Raw genomic sequence first — 27,107 nt, forward strand, 5'->3', positions numbered from 1 at the left:
ATGTCACCCTCCCGGGCCGGCCTCACCGGGACCGAGTAGGGCCGCAGCTGCATCAGCCCACAGGATGCAACGCACCATCCTCACGGCCCTGCAGCAGGAGACGCGGCCACCGCGGGAGAGGTCGAGAGAGCCTCCTACTCGGGTGCCGCACCCACAAGTGCCGGGGGTGGCGGGGAGGATGAGGGGAGTTGGTAACAGCATCGCCATGGCAACAGTGACGTCCTTTTACCCTGGATCTAATTGGAGGAAACCCCGTGGCCGAAGCCGCAGCCTGCCGGCCAACCGAACTTGCCCAAGCCGACCCACCCTCCGAGCCTTCGCTTCCCCACCAGCCCCGCCCCTGTCGCCCCCATCCGCGCGCTCAGTCCTCACTGGCCAGAGGCTGGACGGGAGGCGGAACTCCAGGGGCATCGCGGCTCATCATTGGGCGATGGGAGCGAGGGCAGCGCGCGGAGGTCCGCCCCTCTGCTCCGGGCTAGGCTGAGACGGGAGGGTCCTCGGCTAAAGCCAAAAGCGGATCAAAGTGGTAGGACTCGCGCCGCGGCCGCGGAGACGTGAAGGTGAGTGCCGTGGTCGCCCCCGTCCCTGCCCGGGCCTGGCTGGGCCTGTAGGCTGGGCGGGAGTCCGGCCCCCGAGAGTGGGCGGCCTAGACGCCGCTCCCCTCAGGGACGGATCCGGCGGGAAGACGCGGGTCAATGGCCGCTTCCATCTTGGGCCGGGCGGCGCGGGAGCGGCCCTTGCCCCCTCCCGCCGCCGGCCACCTCCGCGGGGCGCCTCTCGGATTCGGGCCCCTCGCGGCAGCGTGGGCGGGGGAGGGAAATTCAACTGGGCCGCGCGTGCGGGGCGGACAAAAGGGGCGGCGGGCAGACGGACGGCGGGCATTGTCTGACGGCGCCGCCCCCGCCTCTCCGTCCGCGCCCCCGCCCGCAGGCCCTCCGCACGCCTCCTCCCGATCCGGGTCGGTGCTCGCCCTCGCTCTCCTCTCCCGGGCCTCATGGAGAAGACGGAGCTGATCCAGAAGGCGAAGCTGGCCGAGCAGGCCGAGCGCTACGACGACATGGCCACCTGCATGAAGGCCGTGACGGAGCAGGGCGCCGAGCTGTCCAACGAGGAGCGCAACCTGCTCTCGGTGGCCTACAAGAACGTGGTCGGGGGCCGCAGGTCCGCCTGGAGGGTCATCTCGAGCATCGAGCAGAAGACCGACACCTCCGACAAGAAGTTGCAGCTGATTAAGGACTATCGGGAGAAAGTGGAGTCCGAACTGAGGTCCATCTGCACTACGGTGCTGGTGAGTCGGCCGCGCGCCCCGGTGGCAGGAGAGTGGGCGGCAGGAGCTGGGAATTGGGCGTCCGGGCGCCGAGGCCCTTTTGTGTGAGTTCTTTCATTGAGAATTTCACGGGAATGGGAGAGAAACGTGGTCTGGGGCTTTTCTGTCTGCGGATGTAGAGGGTTTGAAAAGGTTAGTCTTGGTCTCCTTAATGTGTAATTTCAGCTCTTGAGATTCAAGAAGCTGCTTTTCCAGGCAAGTGAGTAGATCTTTTCCCAGATGCTGGGTTGCTCCACACAGTGTCAAGTTGGAACCTCCAAGTAGGTTTGTACAAGACAGAGCCGTTTTTAAGCTTACTGAGGAAATCAGGTAATCCTTTAAATGTATTTAATCAAGTCATTGGCTGCACCTTTTCGATGGAGACCCTGTAGATTTTGCCCGAAAATCTGGTAATGGAAATTTACTTAGAAAATCTGAACAGATACTGCATTTATCAAGTAGGAATATCTGTATGAGCTTTTCCCTGTTAATAACGGGGGAGGAGGAGAGGGGAGAGCTGGTAAATATGAAAAAGGCACAGCAAAATTTGAAGAACAAAATGTCCTGGCAAACTTCAGTATTTAATAACATTTCCTTTCTGTAACATAGCCACACTTAAACACTACTGTGTTGAATTGAATTTATTTTTGGTGTGGAGTAGGCCAGGAAAGCTTTCCAGGTTTTGAGCTGTCCAGTCTTAAGGGTGGCTTGGCCATTGGGTGGAGTTAGGTGACTGCTCTGATTCACCCTTATTAGTGAGAGAACATTTTTAGCTTTGTCATTGCATGGATCTTTTGATCGGTAAGATAAGTTTTAAAACCTAAATATCAGCATTATATCCTGGACTGTTATTAAGTGTTTTAATACTGCAAAGAGTCATTTTTACCGATGAAACATGAACCATCTGATGTAATTGCCTTCTTTTTTTTTTTTTTTTTTTTAAGTGTCTCTTTTATAAGAGGCCTACTGATTCCTGAGATGTTTTTCATTGCATTTTAGGCAGGCTTTGAAAGAGAGGCATGCCAGTTTGGTGATTTTTTTTTTTTCCTTACCCAAGCAGGAATAGAGTGGAAAATGCCTCTTTGCTCCCAGCCTTCTCTTTGCCCCTGTCAGATTCGTGGGGCAGGAAATTTTTTCTTTTTTAACTTCCTTAATCTGTTTTACCCAGTACAGATTAAAGGTGATCTGAACAAAATCATAGTTGGTGGAGATAGCTGGTAAAGGATCAAAGAAAGCAACATGGAGAAGTATGTACTAAGTGGAGGAGGCTTCATTGAGATTTTTTGCTTTATGTTACATTCATAGGTTTTCTTAGTTTCCACTCCCTGCCTGGCATGGAGTAAGCACTTGTAAAAGCTTTTTGAGCTGAATTACTTATATTCCGTACATTGGCCAACTTGAAAGTGATGGTAGACTTCAATAGCGTATGGTAATGGTTATTGACAACACTGTGTTATCAAGTAAAGACTCAAAAGCATTCCATATGTTAAGGAGAAGCTTTTCTATGTATGTGTCATAGGGGCTCTCACAGCATATTTTGGTCTCTTTTTCTGGTCAGCTATTACCTTGCAGTTTATTGGTTACCCTGCAGCAATTCAGAATACCACAGAATTTTTTCTGTTCTGTAGCAAGTTGACTCTCAGTCAAAGGAATATTTGTTTTATTTTGTGGTTCTTATAAATCTTAGATTGTATGATGGCACAAGTGGTGGAAAGTTTGGCTCACTTGATAGGTGAGTTGAAAGAGAAACCCAAGTGTATTAGAATAGAGCTTTCATACAGATCATTTCAATAGAACCCCTAAAGTTACAGTAATTTCTTTATACCAAATGAAATACAAGAGTTTAACTATTAATTGTAGGCACCAGGGCATAAATAAAATATTTTTATTAGTAAAATGGCTTTAGACTTAACTGACTTACTGGCCACCTGATAAGAAAAATCCTTGGGAAAGCCCATCTTCAAGTTGGCAGCTTTATTTGAGAACTTGTATGTGCAAGGCACTGTGCTGAGCATATGGGAAAGAACAAAGAGAATCATTGATTTTGTTTTCCAATAATTTATACTAAGGAGTGCGCATGAGACATACACAAGTGTAAATGTATAATTCCCTTAAGGTGGTTGTGAACAAAGCAGTGCAGAAGAAACAAACCTTAGTAAAGGCTTCACTCCAAAGAGTGGCCCTTGGAGTGAGCATTGACGGTAGAGAATCAGGGGAGGTGGGGGTTGATATTTTAGGCAGAAGGACTGACTATACAGGATAGAGCTCATTCAGGGAAAAAGGTTTCTGTGTGACTGGAGCAGAATATGTGTAAAGCTGTTGAGGAGAAAAGACTGGAAAGGAAGGTGGGAACTATAATTTAGGAGGGAATATCAGAATTCTCATTTAGTTGACAGCTGGAAGACATTGAAGATTTTTGAATGGGGTGCATGTGGGAGCATATAGAATTCATGGTTTCAGTGTTTGTTACCAGTTTCTAATCTGATAGACAAGGAAGTGATAGACTAGTGAACAAGAGTTTGGTAATTGATAAGACTCCATATTAAATTACTACTTTATCAAAGTAATGAGGAAAGAAGAGTAAAACTTAAAGTTTCTGAACATGAGTGCTAAAATGAGATATTCTCTTTTTTTCCTTGTTGAACAGGAAGGGATTTGGTAAGAAGAAAGTAGGTTAAATGACCTGTTATAGATGCCTAGTAAAAGAGTAACGTGAAGGATAGGCAAAGAGGACCCAAATGGCCAAGACCAAACTCTTCATAGAATTTTAGAAAAGAGAATATTTCACCAAGTTACCTGTCAGTGTCATTTGTGAAATCAGAGGGCTGTGTTAAATTTCTGGGTCTCTTCCAGTTCTAATTTTTGGGGACTATAAAGTTACATAGATCCTAGCCATTCTCTCTTTGCTGTGACCTAATTCCTCCCAACTCTAAAATGAATCATTTTTAAAAGTTCAGGTTGAAGAGCACATCATCAACTGTATATGAAATGTTGAAAAACTAACTTTAGTGAAATGGCTTCAGGAGGTGATGCAGAAGTCATCATCGTTTGTAAATTAAGTTGTATGACAACCAGGAAGTGGTTAGAAAGCATCTGTAAAGTGGAAGTCATTAAGAACTTGGTGTGTGAGATAAAGGCAAATCAAAGGGGTCACCAAAGCCCTTCTGGGATTTGGGGACAAAATCTGTCATTTACAAAGGCAGTGCCTTGGAATAAAAACACGACACTTAGAAAATGTATACAGGATAACTTCTGCCTTAAAAAAACCCACCTTATCCTTGATGTTGATTGTCTCTTAATAGACTAATTTCAGTAGGCTGCCTCAGTGAAACAATTTAAAGAACTAAGGTCTGTGTTCTGATTTTTTTAAATAAGAATCTTTTAAAATAGCATATAGAAACTGTTGAACCACTGTGTTATATATTTGAAACCAATATAAGATTGTAGATCAACAGTACTTAAATTTAAAAAAATAGCATATAGAAACTGAAAGTTGTTTATGCCAGTGTGTGTAAAAGCTCTGTAATCTTAATTCAGTAATATGCTTGAATTTAGTTAAGTATTCTATGAAAATGTGTCTTGTGCTGGTTATTATTTTGAAGTAAGACTGATAGTTGTTCTTGATAGTAAGTGAATCTTCATGTAGTTCCATTGATGTAATAGAAAATTTATGAGTCTGGAATCAGACAGTTTTTGAATCATTGTTCTGTAATCTTATACTTTTATGATGAGTGACAAGTTTCTTAATCTCTCAGCCTCTATTTCTTCTAGAAATTAGTGATGGTGGTACCTGCCTCTGTAGGCTTGTAGTTAAAATAATAGCTAGTACCTGACATTTATTGGGACTTTACTAAACACTGAGCACTATTTTTAATACTTATATGCTCACTTTGTTCTCATAAATTAGGTTGATAGTATCATTTCTGTTTTAAAGTTGAGTGATGGGAGGCATAAGGCAGTTAAGTAACTTGGTCAGCATCACAAAGCTAGGAAATGGTTAGAGCAAGGATTTGAACCCATGTGGTGTGACTTCAGATGAAACTAAATGAAATACTTTTAGCCCTAAATACATGGTAGCTGACAGGATCACAGTGTGGATCTGTGTTGGAGAATTCGTAACAAATACAAGAAATGATGTTTGTAAGTTACATACAAGGGAAGATAGAACTGTGGTGGACAAAACTCCTTAGCTGGATCCTTTATCTTTTGATTGTGAACTCCTTGAGGCAAGGAGTTCTATTTTGAAGAGGGAAATAGAATGGAATATTGTAAATGCAGGCATGTAAGTGTAAGGTTAGATTAGTGTTTCTCAACCAATGTGAATTTACCACACCTCCACCCCTTGGGGGACATTTGGCAGTTTCTGGAGACAGGTTTTTGTTGTCAAGACTTGTAGGGATGGAGGGGGTGCTACTGACTTAATGGTGAGTTTAAAAGCCTGAAAGCTGCTAAACATACATACACTGCACAGGAAAATCTGCCATGACAAAGAATTACAGCCCCAAATGCCTAATGTCAAGTTGAGAAACTCTGAGTTAGATCATAAGTAAAAGGAGCAGTAGTAAGTGGTACCTAATTGTATCATACTCGTCCTTTGGGTTTTTAACATGGTGGCAGCTTCTCAGAACACTTTGTGTAGATTTCAGTCATTTGTTTCCTTGTCACTATGGTGTATGCTACTTAATTCTACAGTTTACCATTCTGGAATTTAGTGAGTTCTGTATCTTCAAAGTTCCACCTCTTGGTTACTTCCAAAGCCCTGAACTTTGCTCTTTAAACAAGTTGGCAAAGAGGGAAAAGATCCAACTAAATTATAATGAAATCTGTTAGGAAGAGGTGGTTAAACTTGATGAACAGCAAATACTTTCCTCTTCTTCATGACTGCCATTAATAGTTTTAACCCTAGCTGTGTGTGTATTTGGATGTCATGTAATTACACCAATGCCCTTTTGAATATTTAGGTTGTAAACAGCTTATCTCCATTATAAACAACACTGGGAAGAACTCTTTGTTCAGTGCATTATGTAGGATTTACTTACGGTTAAGTTCTTACCACGTAAATTTCCAAATCAAATGATAGGCTTTCTTTTCCCAAATGCCTTATGTATTTACACTGTCATCAGCAGTTGTTGGGAATGGCCATTTCTTTCCCCATACCCTCTCCAGCACAAATAGATTTTTGAGAATAACAAAAATCTAGTGACTGGAAGGATTGAAGTTTACCTCCTTGTTCAGTATTGGATGTAATGAGGACTACCTTTGTTCTCACAAAGGGCTGTTTACCAGACTGTTTTAAAGTCATATGTGCAGTTTCACTTATAAAATGATACCATAGCATGGGATTAATTAATTCAGGGTGCTTGACAGTTGGAAAATATGCTTGATCATATTGACGTTCCTTTACGATGTTTGTCAATACCAGTTTTTGCATTTAGCTCTAGTTCTTTCACAGTAACAACAGAAAATATCTTTGTACTATTGACGTTCTAGGGTTGGAGGTGATGCATCACTTAAAAGATGTGAAGAGAAGAAAAATCATAGTTCATCCATTGCAACTTTAGTTAAATGCTTAATTCATAGGAAAATCAGTGATGAAGATTTCATTAATATTTTGTGATAAATAATTTGACCAAATTTGAAAACTATTTGCATATTTGAAGTATTTAAAGACAAAATAATGATGATAATATCCAGGACTTCAAATTATGGGTGAGAATGGGTGTAACAAGAGCATCTGTGCATTAATATAGTTGCAGCTGGCTTTAACGGTAATTCATTATCCTATTCTTTTTGTTCTTATGTACTTCTGAAATTTTCCATAATTAAAAGCTCTACTTCCCTCTGAAATTCCACTCCTAGGTATTTACACAGAGGGATGAAAATGTAATTCCAGAAAAAGAATGTTCGTAGCAACTTTATTCTAAGTGTGAAAAACTGAAAACAATTCATTAATAGGAAAATGGATAAACTGTGATATACTCATGCAGTGGGATACTACCTAGCAATAAAAAGAAATGAACTACAGATACACGTGACTATATATATAGTCATGAATTTTAAAACCATGCTAAGTGGAAAGAAGGTTTGACAAAAAAATACGTGGTGGGATTCCATTACATGCAGTTCTAGAACAAGCAGATGTAGTCTGTGAGTAAAATCAAGAAAGTAGTGGCCCCTAGAGATGGAGGCAGGAATTGATTGGGAAGGGGCAGGAAGATGCTTTCTGTGGGGATCGTAATGGTCTTTTTATATTGATATTTGAGTTACACAGGTGTATGCATTTGTCAAAATTCAGTAAACGTGCACCTAATATTTGTGCATTTCATTGTATGTAAATGGCTTCAGAAGGAAAAAAACCTCTAGTTAGTGATGTGCAGGTACTGGTATCTTCAGTTTACCTAGAAACTAGTAGAAATGAATGGGTACATGATAAAGGAAGTATGGTAGAAGATTAATGCTTTGCTCCTATTGTTGGTTGCCATGTTTAAGGGTGTGATACTTTACACTGCTCTGGTTAAATGCCCTTAAAACCTGTAGCAAGAAAAATAGTGAAACCTGTATTTTGTGGCCCTCAAGATATAAGAATGTTTAGGAAGGTATTAATATCCACCTAGGAGATAGGACTGATAGACTTGGCTCCATAACATTTGTTTTTATTTGGTAATGAATGCTAATTAGGATGAAGGAGTTACAGGGTGCAGTGGAAGATTTACATACTTGACCATAAATACCCTAGGGCAGTGGTTCTCAAACTTCTTGGTCTCAGGACCCCTTTGCACACCTAAAACATGGTGGAACACAAAAGCCTGTGTTTGTAGATTAAAGCTATATTTACATTATTAGAAATGAAAAGTTTTGTGATCCATTTGGAATAATTACTAATTCATCTAGAATAATAAACCTATTAGAAGTTGACATGTCTGGTTTTTTAAATTGTGCTGAAATATACATAAAAAATTTACCGAGAGTACAGGTCTACAGCATTAAGTACATTCACGTAGTCATGCAACCATCACCACCATCCATCTACAAACCTTTTTCATCTTCTCCAAGCTGAAACTCTGTACCCATTAAATAACTATTTCCCCATTCTCCCCTCCTGGCAACCACCGTTCTACTTTCTGTCTCATAATTTGACTACTCTGGATACTTCATTTAAGTGGAATTAATGTATTATTTTTTTTTAAACTTTAAATACAACAGAATGAGAATAGTGGCATTGCTTTACATTCAATATGTTGCATTACCACATCTCATTAGAATGACAGCAGTGTAGCAGCTTAGTACTGTGAAAATGATTTGACTTTGTGCCGCACCACCACCAAAAGAGTGTTGAAGGAGAGACCCTTAGAGGTCCCCAGACTACAATGAAAACTGCTACTCTAGGGGAATTCTGTTTTGAGACCTAATTAATCATCACTGTGACGGGTATTCAGCAGTTTTCTTGAGTAGCTGTCATTATGTTGTGACAATGAGATTTGTTTGTTAACGTTTCCCTCACTTCCCATTGTCCTGTTTCTTTACCCACCAAATTATTCCAGGAAAATAAGTGTGGAGATCAGAAAAGCACAGGCTTGATAATAAAGGAAAGAGAAAAGTTGAATTTTTAGGTACTAAGTAATAAATAGTTCTGAGAAACTAAAGAACTGGTATTGTTGGAATGGCTTCTTCCTTATATTGAGAATGGTAATGTAAGCTTATTAAGATCTCTGTCCACTCCCCAATACCCAACCCAAAACAGTTGGCATGAATGAAATGTGTAGATACTAGTCTTTAGGAGCTGGGTGCACTTTTTGAAAGTTATGCAGCTTTTGGAGACAGTAAGCTAGGTTAGCCATAAGCCAGCATTCGTTGAAGCATTTCAGTGAAACTTGTCTTTCACACAGATCTTGACTATCCATTTACCTTTTTTCCTATACAGATGAGCAGTATTCAAAGACCTCTCTGTCCTCTGGACCTTTTGCTCCAGTTGGATTTGGCATAATGTGGCATATGTATTGTATAATATCCTTAGATTGCTAACCTTGATTTGAATTTTCTCTCCCATATGTTTGCTGCAGACTTTACTTAGAGACATGGAGAAACAGTGCAGGTGGCCAGACCATAACTAAGGCCTAATGTAAATTTAATGTAAAAGAAGGTCTTAGATTGCTGTTTGTAAATGTCTGGGTAGTTGTGGGAAATAAGTGGGAAAGTCTGTGAAATGCTTTAAAACCAAACTGATACTCATTTTCAGATCAGACTTTTTACTACCCAAGTAACTTTTTGATATTCATTTAGAATTAATTTTCCATTTTCCCTCATGTTTTGCTCATTCCACCAAAACAGTTGGGAAAAGTTTTGCTCTTTTAAAAACTACAGTGTTAGACACATGTAGTTGTAAAATATGTATTAGATGTTCTGATCTTTGATCCTGGTACTTTTTCCAAGTATATGGCTATAAACTGTTTATACCTTCAATACTTATATGTTGCCTTCCCAGAATTCTGGTGGACTAGTAAAGAAGGTTAGAAAGGTTACAGTAAGGGTTTACGCATTCTTTAATCAGAAAATACTCTGATATTTGGGACTGATTGCAGAGACCAGGTATTTGATTCTTGGTGATGTCAAAAACTTAGAGTTTGGCAGGACTGACTATTCCATTAATAAAGCTATGCTATGTGAAAGTTAATTTTTATGTAATTTAGTTTTTAATGTATTCTTGAAGTTCTTTGTACAATATTTAAACATCCAAGGACTGACATTTGAAATGAGAAATGGTACTGAAGTGACTTTCTTGAACAAATCGTGATGAGAATCTTTATCAGATGATCCCAGTACTTTTCATTTCCTCCTGTCCTTTCCCACCCCTGCCAAGATGCTTGAAAATAGTTTTTTTTTTAACTTGAAAATTGTCTAATTAGAGAAAGGATCAAGTGAGTAACGACTTCGGTAGATTAGGGAAGGAGGTAGAGGAGTGTGCATTAGCTGGGCGTAATGACTAAGTTTGAGTAAAGAAAATATTTAAATGGCAGTATCCATTTGTTCAGCAAATTTCTTCAATTGTTTTTCCAAGTTTGCATTTGATCTGTTTTACACAGAGATGACACTGTATCAGGAAAAAACATTTTTTGTGTTACTTCTTGTTAGGATTTTCAATCTTTAATTGTTGCTGTATTAAATACTGCAGAGTAACCTTGTGAATAACTTAGTAGGTGGAAGTGAAGCTGTACCTCCATATTATTGTTTATGATCAGCTGTACAGCTTTGGAAAGAAAAAAGAGAGGTGATACTCTTTATAATGTATATCAAAAATAGTGATTTGTCTTTGATCTAAATGGCTTGGTAGATCTTTATAAAGCTTATTTCAACTATTGGTAGAACTGATTTCTTTTTGGTTTTCTGTCAGGATACCAAAGCAGCATATCCAGCCCCCAAATCATTTGAGTCTTCTACTAAGATTATTAGTATAGGTTCTCAAATATTTTCTGTGGAATATAGTACTGTCTTTCCTGTGTTAGTAAAATTTATAAGTAGAGAGTTTCTAGGGAAAACAGGATTAAAGGGATGAATGGAGGTCACAAATTGATCTATAAAAGCCCTGAATGTTTTGATTTAACAAATATTCTCTGATCACCTTGTGTGCTGTTTTTGTTCTGTTTTGAAGTATTTCCTACAATAAAGATAACACTAAAAATTTTTGTGACATTTTACATACATTTTTAAGTCATAGTAATGAGTGCTATGCAAATCATTTCCTCTTTTTCTATTCTTTAAAGAAACTTAATGATCTCCCTCCCCTAAAGTTTCAAAGAAGTGCTTGTAAAATAATTTGGCTTAGTTACAGATACTGTCCACATTAGGGAAGCTTTCAATCTTATTTTCATTGTCTTTTACTAAAGGATTTGGAACATCGTTTCATATTTATTTTTTAATTCAGTATAATTCAAATACCACAAAATTCACCTCTTTAAAATATATGGTTCAGTGATTTTTATGAAGTTTATTCATAAAGTTGTGTAGCACTGCTACTAATTCCAGAACATATTCATCACCACTTAAAGAAACCCTTTACCCATTAACAGTCAGTCCTCATTTTCCTTTCCCCTAGCACCTGACAACCACTAACCTGTTTTGTATCCCATTAGACTTACCCATTCTGGACATTTCATAAAAAATGGAATGCTGCAGTATGTAGCCTTCTGTGACTGGCTTCTTTGACTTAGCATAATGTTTTCATAGTTCATCCATGTTGTAACATACTTCTTTTCTTTGTTTCTTGTTCTTTCTTTTTTTTAATAAAATAATTTTTTTACTGTAGCACACAACATAAAATGTACCATCTTAACCATTTGTAATTGTGTAGTTCAGTTGTTTTAAGCATATTTATATTGTTGTGCAACCATCACCACCATCCATCTCTAGAATCATCATGTAAAACTGAAAAGCAATACTCATTAAACAGTAGCTCCTAATTTCTCCCTACTCACAACCCCTGCAGCCACCATTCTACTTTCCATCTCTGAATTTGACTACTATAGGCTCCTCATATAAGTGGTCATGCAACAGTTGTCTTTTTGTGTCTGGCTTATTTCATTTAGCATACTGTTTTAAAGGGTTATTCATGTTGTAGCATGTATCAGATTGCATGCCCTTTTGTGGCTGAATAATACTCCACTGTGTGGCTATAACACTTTTTTTTCTATTCAGTCATCCATCCATGGACGTTTGGGTTGCTTCCACCTTTTGGCTGTCACAAATAACTCTGCTATGAGCATTCATGTTCATATTTTTGTATGGACATGTTTTCATGACTGTTGGGTATATAGCTGGGTCATAGGTTAACTCTGTTTAACCACGTGAGGAATCGCCAGACTTTTCCAAAGTGGCTGCACCATTTTAAATTCCCACCAGCAGTGCATCACGATTGCCATATCTCTATGTCCTCACCAATAATCCTAGTGGATGTGCAGTGGTATCTGCTTTTGATTGGCATTTCCTGACGATTAGTGGATGTTGAGCATATTTTCACGTGCTTGTTAGCCATCTATCTTTGGAGAGAATTGTCAGTTCCTTTGCTCAGTTTTAAACTGGGTTGTCTTTATTGGTTTGTAATAGTTCTTTATATGTTCTGGAATCTAGACCTTTATGAGATACGTGCTCTGCATATTGCTTTCTTTCATCCAAGAGTTTTTTATCTTAGGTCTTAATTTTATGGTTTTGGTCCATTTTGAGTTAATTTTTTGTAAAGGGTGTGAGGAAAGGGTCCAACCTTCATTTTTTTGATGTGGCTGTCTAGTTGTTCCAGCACCATTTGTTGAAGTATTAGCTCATATATCGTTGATCTGAAATTCTCAACTTCTGGAAAAAATAACCAGAAGTAGTTTGACATAGAAGTTTACTTAAGGAAAACTTGTGATTACTCCAGCCAAATTGTTTCTCCAAGATACTCCGTATTTTGTTTCTGTCCCCCTCCTCACTGCTGTTGTCACTGGTAAAGCCTTCCCTCTCCCATTTCTGTATGCTGAAGCCACACCTATCCTACAAGATATAATTCAGGTTCCACTGCACTGTTCCATAGTCACTTACAAATTATAAATTACTAACACTTTCAGATCTCTTTCCTTGTATTTATCCTATGTGTAGTAATAGGCAGATGGGACTTGGTTTGCCTGTAAGGAAACTGAGGCCTGTTGATTTACTTACATAGCCAGTTAGCTAGGAACTAAAAATCACCTTTTCCAGAATACTGCTCTTTCCTTTCCCTCTGCCTTTTATTGTAAAGCCTTCCTCTACAAACACCCATTGTTTAGATATGCCTCTCCATTCTCTCAATTCTCTCTCGTGTAAGTGGGGGAGAATCAGGGCTTTATAAGACATCCATTCCCTTCAACTAGAACAACTTCTCTTTATCTCTTCTAATATATACTGGTATTGCTTAAAGAGACTTGGGGTGTGGAGATCGGAGTGGAATAATTACCACTTCTTAAATTTTACAACTGTTAACCTATTAGATTTAGTCCAAGTTCTTTAACAGATCTAAGGAGACCTTCCAGCCTTTCCCTTCGGTCTCCTTTCTTACTGTTTCTTCCTTCTATACTACAGCCACGTGGAACTACCTACAGTTTTCTTCTATGTTGTGTACTTTCTTACCTTCGCTCTAATTCTCTCCCCTGTGTAAGAATGTGTAGTTACATTAATACTTTGTTAATGTAACACATTTATTAATGTAACAATAAGAAGAAAGTACTTTCTTTCTCACCATCTAATAGTGAGACAGCGTTCTGTATTATCTGGAGTTTCCCAGGGTCCTGAGTTTCTCTTGTGGCTACCCTCAAAATAAATAGCAGTCAATTCAGATCAATAAGGGTATATAAAAATAAGGATTTCAATAAACACCCTCTGTAAACTGCCCCCCTCCCCCAAAGAAAAATGAGGACTCCATCTTTAGTTTGTCCCCTATATACTTTTAAGCACTGATTTATTTTTCAGGCCTGTTTTTTGTACTGTACCCAGTAGTTGAGTTGAATATGTAATTAATAACTCATATAAGTTTAGTTGCAAATGTGGAATAGTTTTCTTACTAGAGCCTCTTAAATTCCTGTTGACCCTGTTCTTCCTTTGTGCCCTGTAACATAGTTGGTAGACTAGGGGGTTGTATATAATAATATAGTTGCAGATAGAAACTTAGGTGTCATGGGTTAGTCATAGGTGGAAAAGTAGTCTTCAAATAATTACATAATTTCTATAATATAGAAATGGCTTAATCCAATTTATCATAGACTTAGAAAACACAAAGGCCATATGAAGGTACACCAGTGTCTTTGCTAGTATAAGCTATTATCTATTTTTAGTATTTTTTCCTAGGATATAGCAAGACTTGACCCAAATACTAAACTAGCAAGGCAGTTTTGACCTATTTTTAATTACTAGAACATCCTTTCTGTTAGATATCAGTATGTGTCTCCAGTACCAAACTAAGGTTAGACTTACTGTTCTTTTTGGAGTTGGGCCCCCCGTCCCTATCTTTGAAGGAAAACTTGGTCTCGCTATCATTTGTCTTTTTCTTTGCAAATCAGTGGCTAAAGTAGTTTCTGGGTAATAGTCAATTTCAAGTTCTCTTAAGGGGGAAAGACGCTGGTACGTGCCTTGGTTCTCTGGTAGCACTGATCTGTAAATATCGGTAAATTGTGGTTGTATGTGTAATTGTTTTTGATGCAGATTGAGGTTTTCAAAGTAGTCACCAGTGGATGTATTAAGCTTTAGAAGGATGTCCTTCCAAATGTGTGTATGTTGGCCAGAGAGTTGGGGATCTTTGAGCAGAAAACATAACATTTCCTATATCCAGCTGCTAAAATGTAGGGATATAGCAAACACAAGTCAGAGATGAAGGGCTGGGCCTTGCATTGTTTCTGATATTCTGGAATTGGCTCAGCTGCTTTGGGTGAAGTGAAGGGACAAAGACCATGATATTCTTTAATGTTGGCACATTGCAGTTCACATAATCCCATATTTGTCAGTGGCTAAAACGTGTGTCTTCACCACTGTGTTCAGAATAGCTCTGTACTGAGTTCGAAGACAGGGTGAACATTCTTATACAAGAGCATTTTATTGATTGGGATTTTTTTAAAGTGCTCATTGTTTACAGAAAGTAGGGCTCACAAAGGGCCATCCCAGCCCCTAAAAAGCTCCACTGTGCTATAGTAGTGTCAATAACTATACCATTGTCATGGGTAATCATTTTGCATGGGTGTGGGTGGACCAGGAGAACAGTTAGAGAAGCATTTGGAGCAAGAAGATAGATAAAGCTTTCTCTCCTTTTTTTGAGAGCCTTGGATTCTTGTCGTTTGTTTCTTCCCTTTCCTCTGCTTGTTTATCTTCTGGGTTTCAGCTCCTCAGTTTCTTGTGCCCACAAAAATAGTTAACCACTTGACTGCATGGACTACTCTGGCTTATTTTCACTCTTACTATGACTGTGCTGGCACATACTCATGTGGGTTTGAGGAATGCATATTAATTCTCTAACCATGCTGACAGTTCATCCTGACACATTAATTCATATTAATTTTGATTTATTAATTTGACAGATAATCCAGCCAGTGTTGTGTTTCAGGTCTTTTGTTATTTTTAGAATTACGTCTCAAAAGAGAACACATTTTATACAAGGTGGTTTCTAGTCTACACAAATAATGTTAACCCTTTCTCTTAGGAAGGCATATTCACATTCATGAATGCTCCTGAGTTTTATGAATGAATCTTAGTGTATGTATGAATTATCATAGAAACTGGAAATATGAAGGCCCAATAACACTTTTTCAGGGATTTTGCACTCTCGGGGCAGGCTAAGGAAGAGTTTTACCTGGCAAGGGTGTCACATGAGTAAACCAGTAGTATACGTTGATGGCCCAAGGTTTGTCCTCTTGGCCTTTTGGGCTCCAAATCTAATTGTTGACACTGAAAGGGAAACTGCAAGAATCATAAATTGGTTAGCGCAGATTTACGGGAGGACCCAAATTAGCATTAGGAGATTGCATGGTGAGCCCAGAAATCAACAAGATGGGTGACCTTAATGACGGGCTACTCTGAAACAGCTGCATTCATCTCCGAAGAGGTACCTCCCTGTGTTCATGGACCCAAGTACCCTCTTCTGAAGAGTGCTGGAGGTACTACTACTGTGTTTGCTTTTTCCACTTGCTCCATAGTACCTGCTGTATTCCCAGCATCTAACTTCATGAATGCTTATGCGTTCTGCTTCTTAGAGTGCCACGTCTCGTATTTGGGAGGCACCATGTTGCCCCATGCTCTTCTGCTGGTACAGGAATGATCATAATAAAAATAAGGCTGCATGTCAGGACAGTGCTTCCCAATTCCATCTGTGCTGTGATACACAGAGAAGAACCGTATTTGTGTGACACACTGGGGAAAATGGATTTCTCCCCCAGCTTCACCCTGCTTCTGTGGTGGCTGAGGGGATAAGTGTCTTTTTACCATTTGTATTAGTTGGAAGTCCTAGATTGGAGTCTAATCCTGAAAGATTGTGAGTGCTAAGCTATAAATTTATTCTTTAACAGGCCATTGGGATTTTGAGCAGGGGATTAACATGCCCAGAATGAATTTAAGGTTAATCTGACAGAAAGGTATAAAATGGATTAGAGAAAGAAGAACCCCGAAACCCGGAAGATCAGTTAAGTTATTGGATTAGTTGAGATAAAATGATATGGTTAGCTCAGGTGATAGAAATAGGAATGAGACTGAGAAGATAGATCAAAATGCTGTTAAAGAGGTAAAATCAGTAGGGCTTGACAGCTGGTAGAGGATGGGAACTAGAGAGTGAAAAGACAAAGGTACGACCGAGCAGCCCGGGACCGGCCCACGTGAGCCCGCGGCGGCGCCAGAGGGGCCCAAGAGCAGCTCACGGGAGCTGGCGGCAGCGGAGGAGCAGCCCAGGAGCAGGCACCCCCCCAGCAGCCACCCAGAATCTCAGCCCAGCGCACAGCCGCCCGGGCCAGACCCAAAGGCCGCTGCTGCCACAAGCTGCCTGGCAGGGGTACCGCTTTTGCAGGAGAGTGCACCCGACACGCCTGCCACTCCCTGCAGGGCTCTGCACTACTCTGATGGAGACCCCGCCCACAGCCGCTTAGGGGATTAACCCAGAATCTGCTCCTGGAGTGCAGGTAACCAACACAGGCAGCAGAGAAGGGCAAGGTGACCAGCAAGCAGGAAAGGACTTCGTTCTCTGAGCTGACACATGTGCTACCTGCCTACAGCTACCTATATCATCATGAAAAGGCAGAAGAATTTAGTCCAGTCCAAAATAGTCCAGAAAACCCCTGAGAGAGGGCTTGGGGAGATAGACCTAACCAATCTCCCTGAAAAAGAATTCAAAATAAAGGTCATAAACATGTGGATGGATCTGCAGAGAAATATGCAAGAGCTAAAGGAGCAAGTACAGAGGGAGAATACAGAAATAAAACAATCTCTGGAAGGACTTAAGAGCAGACTGGACGAGGTGCAAGAGGCCAATAATGGAATAGAAATCAGAGAACAGGAACACAGAGAAGCTGACACAGAGAGAGATAAAAGGATCTCCAGGAAGGAAAGAATATTAAGAGAACTGTGTGACCAATCCAAACAGAACAATATTTGCATTATAGGGGTACCAGAAGAAGAGAGAGAAAAAGGGATAGAAAGTGTCTTTGAAGAAATAATTGCTGAAAACTTCCCCAAATTAGGGGGGGGACTTAGACCATGGAAGCACACAGAACTCCCAACAGAAGGGACCCAAAGAGGACAACACCAAGACACATAATAATTAAAATGGCAAAGATCAAGGACAAGGACAGAGAATTAAAGGCAGCCAGAGAGAGAAAAAAGGTCACCTACAAGGGAAAATCTACCAGGCTATCATCAGACTTCTCAACAGAAACCTCACAGGCCAGAAGAGAATGGCATGATATATTTAATGCAATGAAACAGAAGGGCCTTGAACCAAGAATACTGTATCCAGCACGATTATCATTTAAATATGAAGGAGGGATCAAACAATTCCCAGACAAGCAAAAGTTGAGGGAATTTGCCTCCCACAAACCACCGCTACAGGATATTTTAGAGGGACTGCTCTAGATGGGAGCACTCCTAAGGCTAAATAGATGTCACCAGAGAAAATAAAATCACAACAAAGAGAACAGACCAACCAAATACTAACTAAAGGCAAAAAATAAAATCAACTATCCACAAAAGCAGTCAAAGGAAACACAAAAGAGCACAGAACATAACACCCAACATATGAAGAATGGAGGAGGAGGAATAAGGGAGAGAAATAAAGAATCACCAGACAGTGTTTATAATAGTTCAATAAGCGAGTTAAGTTAGACAGTAAGATAGTAAAGATGCTAACCTTGAACCTTTGGTGACCACAAACCTAAAGCCTGCAATGGCAATAAGTACATATCTTTCAATACTCACCCTAAATGTAAATGGAGTGAATGCACCAATCAAAAGACACAGAGTAATAGAATGGATAAAAAAAGCAAGACCCATCTATATGCTGCTTACAAGAGACTCACCTCAAACCCAAAGACATGCACAGACGAAAAGTCAAGGGATGGAAAAAGATATTTCATGCAAACAATAGGGAGAAAAAAGCAGGTGTTGCAGTACTAGTATCAGACAACATAGACTTCAAAACAAAGAAAGTAACAAGAGATAAAGAAGGACATTACATAATGATAAAGGGCTCAGTCCAACAAGAGGATATAACCATTATAAATATATATGCACCCAATACAGAAGCACCAGCATATGTGAAACAAATACTAACAGAATTAAAGGAGGAAATACAATGCAATGCATTCATTTTGGGAGACTTCAACACACCACTCACTCCAATGGATAGATCCACCAGACAGAAAATAAGTAAGGACACAGAAGCACTCAACAACACACTAGAACAGATGGACCTATTAGACATCTATAGAACTCTACATCCAAAAGCAACAGGATACACAATCTTCTCAAGTGCACATGGAACATTCTCCAGAATAGACCACATACTAGGCCAAAAAAAGAGCCTCAGTAAATTCCAAAAGATTGAAATCCTACCAAACAACTTTTCAGACCACAAAGGTATAAAACTAGAAATAAATTGTGCAAAGAAAGCAAAAAGGCTCGCAAACACATGGAGGCTTAACAGCATGCTCCTAAATAATCAATGGATTAACGACCAAATTAAAATAGACATCAAGCAATATATGGAAACAAATGACAACAATAACACAAAGCCCCAACTTCTGTGGGACGCAGTGTAAGCAGTCTTAAGAGGAAAGTATATAGCAATCCAGGCATATTTAAAGAAGGAAGAACAATCCCAAATGAATAGTCTAAAGTCACAATTATCGAAATTGGAAAAAGAAGAACAAATGAGGCCTAAAGTCAGCAGAAGGAGGGACATAATAAAGATCAGAGAAGAAATAAATAAAATTGAGAAAAATAAAACAATAGAAAAAAATCAATGAAACCAAGAGCTGGTTCTTTGAAAAAATAAACAAAATAGATAAGCCTCTAGCCAGATTTATTAAGAGAAAAAGAGAATCAGCACATCAACAGAATCAGAAATGAGAATGGAAAAATCACAACGGACCCCACAGAAATACAAAGAATTATTAGAGAATACCAGGAAAACCTATATGCCAACAAGCTGGAAAACCTAGAAGAAATGGACAACTTCCTAGAAAAATACAACCTTCCAAGACTGACCAAGGAAGAAACAGAAAATCGAAGCCGACCAATTACCAGCAACGAAATTGAATTAGTAATCAAAAAAACTACCCAAGAACAAAACCTCCGGGCCAGATGGATTTACCTCGGAATTTTATCAGACATACAGAGAAGACATAATACCCATTCTCAAAGTTTTCCAAAAAATAGAAGAGGAGGGAATACTCCCAAACTCATTCTATGAAGCCAACATCACCCTAATACCAAAACCAGGCAAAGACCCCACCAAAAAAGAAAACTACAGACCAATATCCCTGATGAACGTAGATGCAAAAATACTCAACAAAATATTAGCAAACTGAATTCAAAAATACATCAAAAGGATCATACACCATGACCAAGTGGGATTCATCCCAGGGATGCAAGGATGGTACAACATTCGAAAGTCCATCAACATCATCCACCACATCAACAAAAAGAAGGACAAAAACCACATGATCATCTCCATAGATGCTGAAAAAGCATTCAACAAAATTCAACATCCATTCATGATAAAAACTCTTAACAAAATGGGTATAGAGGGCAAATACCTCAACATAATAATGGCTATATATGATAAACCCATAGCCAACATCATACTGAACAGTGAGAAGCTGAAAGCTTTTCCTCTGAAATTGGGAACAAGACAGGGATGCCCACTCTCCCCACTGTTATTCAACATAGTACTGGAGGTCCTAGCCACGGCAATGAGACAAAACAAAGAAATACAAGGAATCCAGATTGGTAAAGAAGAAGTTAAACTGTCACTATTTGCAGATGACATGATACTGTACATAAAAAACCCTCAAGACTCCAATCCAAAACTACTAGAACTAATATCAGAATTCAGCAAAGATGCAGGATACAAAATTAACACACAGAAATCTGTGGCTTTCCTATATACTAACAATGAACTAATAGAAAGAGAAATCAGGAAAACAACTCCATTCACATTAGCATAAAAAAAATAAAATACCTAGGAATAAACCTAACCAAGGAAGTGGAAGACCTATACCCTGAAAACTATAAGGCACTCTTAAGAGAAATTAAAGAGGTCACTAACAAATGGAAGCTCATCCCATGCTCTTGGCTAGGAAGAATTAATATTGTCAAAATGTCCATCCTGCCTAAAACAATGTAGCGATTCGATGCAGTCCCTATCAAATTACCAACAGCATTCTTCAAGGAACTGGAACAAATAGTTCAAAAATTCATATGGAAACACCAAAGACCCCGAACAGCTAAAGCAGTCCTGAGAAGGAAGAATAAAGTCAGGGGGGATCTCACTCCCCAACTTCAAGCTCTACTACAAAGCTACAGTAATCAAGACAATTTGGTACTGGCACAAAAACAGACCTGCAGACCAATGGAACAGACTAGAGACTCCAGACATTAACCCGAACATATATGGTCAATTAATATTCAATAAAGGAGCCATGGGGAAATGACAGTCTCTTCAACAGATGGTGCTGGCAAAACTAGACAGCTGCATGTAAGAGAATGAAACTGGATCACTGTCTAACCCCATACACAAAAGTAAATTCAAAATGGATCAAATACCTGAATGTAAGTCATGAAACCGTAAAACTCTTAGAAAAATAACATAGGCAAAAATCTCTTAGACATAAACATGAGCGACTTCTTCATGAACATATCTCCCCAGGCAAGGGAAACAAAAGCAAAAATGAACAAGTGGGACTATATCAACCCGAAAAGCTTCTGTACAGCAAAGGACACCATCAATAGAACAAAAAGGTACCCTACAGTATGGGAGAATATACTCATAAATGACAGATCCGATAAAGGGTTGACATACAAAATATATAAAGAGCTCACGCACCTCAACAAACAAAAAGCAAATAATCCAATTAAGAAATGGGCAGAGGAGCTGAATAGACAGTTCTCCAAAGAAGAAATTCAGATGGCCAACAGGCACATGAAAAGATGCTCCACATCCTAATCATCAGAGAAACGCATATTAAAACCTCAATGAGATAGTACCTCACACCAGTAAGGATGGCTAGCATACAAAAGACAAACAACAACAAATGTTGGCGGGGTTGTGGAGAAAGGGGAACCCTCCTACACTGCTGGTGGGAATGTAAATTAGTTTCAACCATTGTGGAAAGCAGTATGGAGGTTCCTCAAAATGCTCAAAATAGAAGTAACATTTAACCCAGGAAGGAATTCCACTTCTACAAATTTACCCTAACAGCAACCCAGTTTGAAATAGACAGATGTACCCCTATGTTTATCGCAGCACTATTTACAATAGCCAAGAAATGGAAGCAACCTAAGTGTCCATCAGTAGATGAATGGGTAAAGAAGATGTGGTACATATACACAATGGAATACTATTCAGCCATAAGAAAACAAATCCTACCATTTGCAACAACATGGATGGAGCTTGAGGGTATTATGCTCAGTGAAATAAGCCAGGCGGAGAAAGACAAGTACCAAGATTTCACTCATATGTGGAGTATAAGAACAAAGAAAAACTGAAGGAACAAAACAGCAGCAGAATCACTGTTTTACCAAAAGGAAAGGGAATCTGGAGGATGGGTGGGAAGGGAGGGATAAGGGCCGGGAAAAAGAAAGGGAGCATTAGGATTAGCATGTACAATGTGGGAGGGGGACATGGGAGGGATGTGCAACACAGAGAAGACAAGTAGTGATTCTACAGCATCTTACTGCACTGATGGACAGTGACTCTAATGGGGTTTGTGGGGGGGAGTTGGTGAAGGGGGGAGCCTAGTAAACATAGTGTTCTTCATGTAATTGTAGATTAATGATACCAAAAAGGAAAAAAAAAAGACAAAGGTAGTAGTACCAGTCACCCTGGGTGGCTGGGAGGTAGGAGAATGGAAAAAATTCGTAGTAGTAAGGAATGTAACCACAAACAGCTTGAAAATAAATTTACTTCTGTTTGGGGATATTGAGGTCTAGTAGATATTCATATTTCAGAATGTATAAGAGTACTCAGTTATGTATCACTACAGGGAAGTTGGGAGTGTGGATGAGATGGGGGGGGTGGTTTGCATTACTTCCATAAGCTTACTGCAGTTCATAGTGTGGCCTTTACTCATTTGAACTGAAACCACCAGGGTGGGGCCATCTTTCAGGGATGGATCCACAGTAATCAAGCTCATGTGACTGGGATGTAAAGCCCACAGTCATTAGTCATTTACAGTGCGGAATAACTAGCCCAAAGTTAGAAATACTTGTGTTGGCATGACCAGTATATTCCCTTTCAGGAGGCAGATAGATTCCTCCCATAGGAATCAAATCATAATGAGGATGTTGTTTAATAAATGTGATATCAGAATAAGAGGAATTGGAGGGCTGCTCAGATGTTTAATGACCATCACTTCCACAGCAGGGCATGGATTTGTCAGTCAGTGAGACTGACTCTGATTCACACTTTCCTAGACTGTATATTGGATTGTTTTCCTTCAGTGTCTGTTCCTTTTCTATTTCCATGTCTCTCGCTGTTCTGATTGACTCATCTTTATTTTTAAAGTATATTTATTTTACATGCTTTTAGATTATATTCAAATTTTTCATTGTTATTAATTTGCTCTAGAAATATATATATCAAATCTAGACAAGAGAAAGTCTTTTCCTTCAGTGGTTGAGATATATGTTCCCAAAGTATACTGTGTTTATTTGTCTGAGAAGGTTTCCAAAGGAGGCCTTGACTTGGAGAAAGTTAACATCCAGGGTCTTCAGTAACTAAATATGGGAGGCCAAGGGAGTGAGACCGAAAGAAGCATCATTAGGGTGACACCCAGGTTTCTAACTAGGGCAACTGAGTTATTTCCCTAAGACAGAGAATACAAGGGGGAGGAGAATCAACAGTAGAGTGTGTTAGCAAGGCAAATGTAATAATTTTTAAATGAATAAAGTTTTAAGTCTCAATTGCCCATCTGTGGGTGTGGATGTGGATGTGTGTAGGAACACTGGGCCCAGTGCTTAACAGAAAGATTGGTGTGGTGGTGCATGGTGATTGAGGTATGTGTACTTAGCGGTGTTCTAAACAATTTATATTAACTCAGTCTTCGCAAACAACCCTGTGAAGAAGGGACTGTCATATTAACTCTGTTTTCATAGATTCATAAACAGGCACAGAGCTGCAAATCACACAGCTAGGTAAGGGGCAGATCTGTGAGTCATTTGCATGTACATATTGGTTTAAGTCATTCCCGTAAATATCTCAAGTGAACCCATGTCTTCCTTCAGTGGTTCATAGTTAAGAGGAGGAGATATATATTCCCAAAATATACTGTGTTTATTTGTCTGAGAAGGTTTCCTCAAAATGGATAGTGGGCTACCGAAATATTTGAGATCCTTGATTCTTTTAATGAAATATTTTCTCCTGGTAGCAAATTATCATAGTTGTCAGATTTTAGAAACCGTGGTCTTAAAAGCAGACACTTAATGGATCAAAGGAAAAAAGAACCCATAACTATCCTTAAAATTTTAGGTAGTCCTCTAAAAGAGGGTTGGGTAACACGTGCCTTTTATAGCCGCCTCTTACTTTTGCACATACTTAATAGGAAAGAGCTTTAGTAGTTCTAAATAAATCTGAAATATTCTTTGCAAATGTGAGGTATATGTCCCATACATAATGTTATTCAGCGTCTTGGATTTGCTCTGTGTTGCAGGTTTGGGAGAATGGCAACTCTTCACAGATTAGTGACCAGGAATTTTAGTTACTCTAATCATTCTAATTGATGACTTCTCTTTATTCCATTACTTCTTCCTTCCCACTCTACAAAGATATTTCAGTAAAGGTCTGAGTGGGAATTCTTTCTTTGTCTGGAAATGTCTATTTTGCACCTGCTTTCGTATGGTACTTTAATTGTTTATGGAATTCTAGTTGATAGTTTTTCTCTGCATTTTGAAAATACTCAATTGTTTTCTAATGAAAAATCAGCTGTCAGTCATATTGTTGTTTCTCCCTTTATAGATAACGTGTCATTTCTCTGGTTGCTTTTAAGAGTTTTCTTGTCTTTGGCATTCTGCAGTTTTACTGTGATAGACTAGGTATGAATCTATTTTTATTTTATCTTGCTTGGGATTTAGTGTGTTTTTCTACTCAGAAGATAATTATCTTTATACCACTACTGGGAAACTCAGCCATTACTTCTGAGTAGCATCTCTTCCATACTCTTTCTGTTCTCTTCTGGAGTTCCTGTTGTACATTATCTTAATTTAGACTGGTATCTTAGACATCTCTCTTTGCGTCTTTTGACTTATCTACAATTTTTTTATCTTGTTAGTTCTTTGTTCTGTTAGGATAGTTTTCTTCAAATATGCCTTACGTTTTACTAATTTTCCCTTTTTTTACTCAAAAAACTCTCCCCTTTCCCTCCCCACCTACAGGCTGCCTTTTCTTATTCATTGTATCTTACTCTTTTCCTTGGCTTGTTTCTTGTTTCTTTTTTAAAAATTTCTTCAGTTATTTTAATCAAGAAAATTTCAAACAGACAAAAATAAAGAGAATGATAAAATAACCTCCATGTGCCCATTACCCAGCTTCAGCAGATAAGAATTGTTTTGTTTACATGCCCATCAAACATCCCTCCCCACCTTAATTTTGAAGCTAGCCCTGGACAGCATCTATTTAATCCATAAATATTAAAATATATATCTTTAAAAGGTTTTTCAATCATTTTCAAGAGGTTTAATGTTGTATTACACACTGCACACTATTCTATTCTGTAATTTCATGGGTACTAACCATCCTGTTCGCTGATTCCTCATTGTGATGAACCTGTCCCTTGAGTAGCTTGGTCATTTTTAATATAGATGTAAATTTTCTTTGGAACTTGTGTGTGCCTTTACACAGTGGTTTTAAAGATTTGTTTCTGCTCTGCATGCTATAAGCTTCAGCACATTTTACACACATAATCAGCCTGTGGACTGACACATGGTATGAAATAAAAATTTGAATAGCACCTGCATAGAACTAGAGTTTGGGTTTGAGTTTCTCATGGGAGACTACACCCTTCACTCCCCGGAAAAGCCCAGGAAATAGCTTTTTTGCTACTCCTTAGCAAAGACAGTTTTTCTAGGGTCCCTACCCCTGCACAACACTGTCATTGTATTGTAAGCTTCCACTTTTTGCTCTGTTCCATCTTCCTATCAAGTACCTGGATATCTCTTCTTCCTTCGGAGGTTGCTGTACTTTTTCTTCTATTTTGTCTATTTCTACTTATCATTTTAGAAGAAGGGAAAAGTCTGCTCAGACTCACTGTGTTGCCAGAACCAGAACGTCAGGTTTTTTTATTCATCTATTTTAAGGTGACGACTCACAGATTTCTTAAGTCCTCCATACCATGAGTGAGTGAGTTGTACATGCCTCTGTGTGTATTTTAGTCTGGTATACTGCTATTTGGGTAACATTTAAAATATGTTACCGTTTCATATGGTCAGGTAGACAATACACGAAACACATCAAGACTTGTCTTTCAATTGGAAGTCTTCTGTTCATGTATTTTAGTTGTGTATGTATGATTTATGATTTAAATCAAAAGGTTGCATTAACTTGTTTCTCATTGGTCAGAAATGTTGGTAATGTTATATCTGATTTAATATAATAGAAAAATATTAGCAGTTGCAGTTTTATTGCCAGAATCTTTAAATACATGAAGTTCATATGAGATACATCTGGAAAAATGAACTAATATCATTAACATATAAAGAGTTATTACAAATCAATAAAGAAAAAACTCACTAGGAAAATGGCAAAGGATATAAACAGACTGTTAAGAGAAAAGGACATTCAAATGTTCAACTTCATTTATAACAAAGCAAATTGCAAATAAAACTAGAGTAAGATATTGCTGCCTTATTAGATTGGAAAAGATTTTTTTTTTAATGTTTGGTAGCACCTTGGATTCAGAAGGATGTTGAGAAACAGGAATACTCATAAATTGCTGGTAGGAATACAAATTGAAATTGCCTCTAGTGTGGACAGTTTAATAATTTATCCTGAGTTTCAAGTGTACATTTGGTAACATTGCTGGAAATTTTGAAAGATTTGATGCAACTTAAATGTTCATCAGATAAGGCTACTTAATAATTATGCTATGCCCATATATTGGGTACTGTGAGACAAGTTATAAATATATAGATATGAAATGGTCATAGATGATTAAATATGGGAAAAGGAAGGTTAAAACATTATGTGTTGTATGCTAACATGAGGGAGGGTGAATATACATGGATTTAAAAGTATAAAATACCCTAGAAGAATGTGCAGGACTAGTCATGATGGTTGTCTTGAGGGAGGAGAACTAGATGTTTAAGGACTCAGGGAAGGGGGAGAAACTTTATTTTTCACTTCTAATTTTGTGTGATATTTATGTATTACCTATTGTTTTAATGGAAACTGGAGTCTCGTGCGTGAAGTTATAAATAAGGGGGAAAATCTTGTGTCAAATTTGGATATGCCACCATGAGTCATGATTTTTCAATAGAAAAGTTTGCTGATGAACAAATCAGTGAGAGAACAGAGTGGGGAGACTTATTTTTCTTTAAAAATACTAGAGGGGTAGTTAAC

General features: G+C 38.9%; 1 protein-coding gene across 1 annotated transcript in view; it reads left to right on the top strand.

Moving 5' to 3' along the window:
• The first annotated feature begins 417 nt into the window (after positions 1-417).
• Positions 418-27,107, top strand: part of YWHAQ (tyrosine 3-monooxygenase/tryptophan 5-monooxygenase activation protein theta) — a 36,618-nt gene continuing 9,928 nt past the window's right edge. Inside the window, exons 1-2 of the mRNA XM_036881689.2 lie at positions 418-560; positions 931-1,288. Of these exons, the coding sequence (XP_036737584.1) occupies positions 995-1,288 (294 nt within the window). The 5' untranslated portion in view covers positions 418-560; positions 931-994. The remainder of the gene's footprint in view (positions 561-930; positions 1,289-27,107) is intronic.

This window comes from Manis pentadactyla, chromosome 2 (assembly GCF_030020395.1).
Source record: "Manis pentadactyla isolate mManPen7 chromosome 2, mManPen7.hap1, whole genome shotgun sequence".
Lineage (NCBI taxonomy): Eukaryota > Metazoa > Chordata > Mammalia > Pholidota > Manidae > Manis > Manis pentadactyla.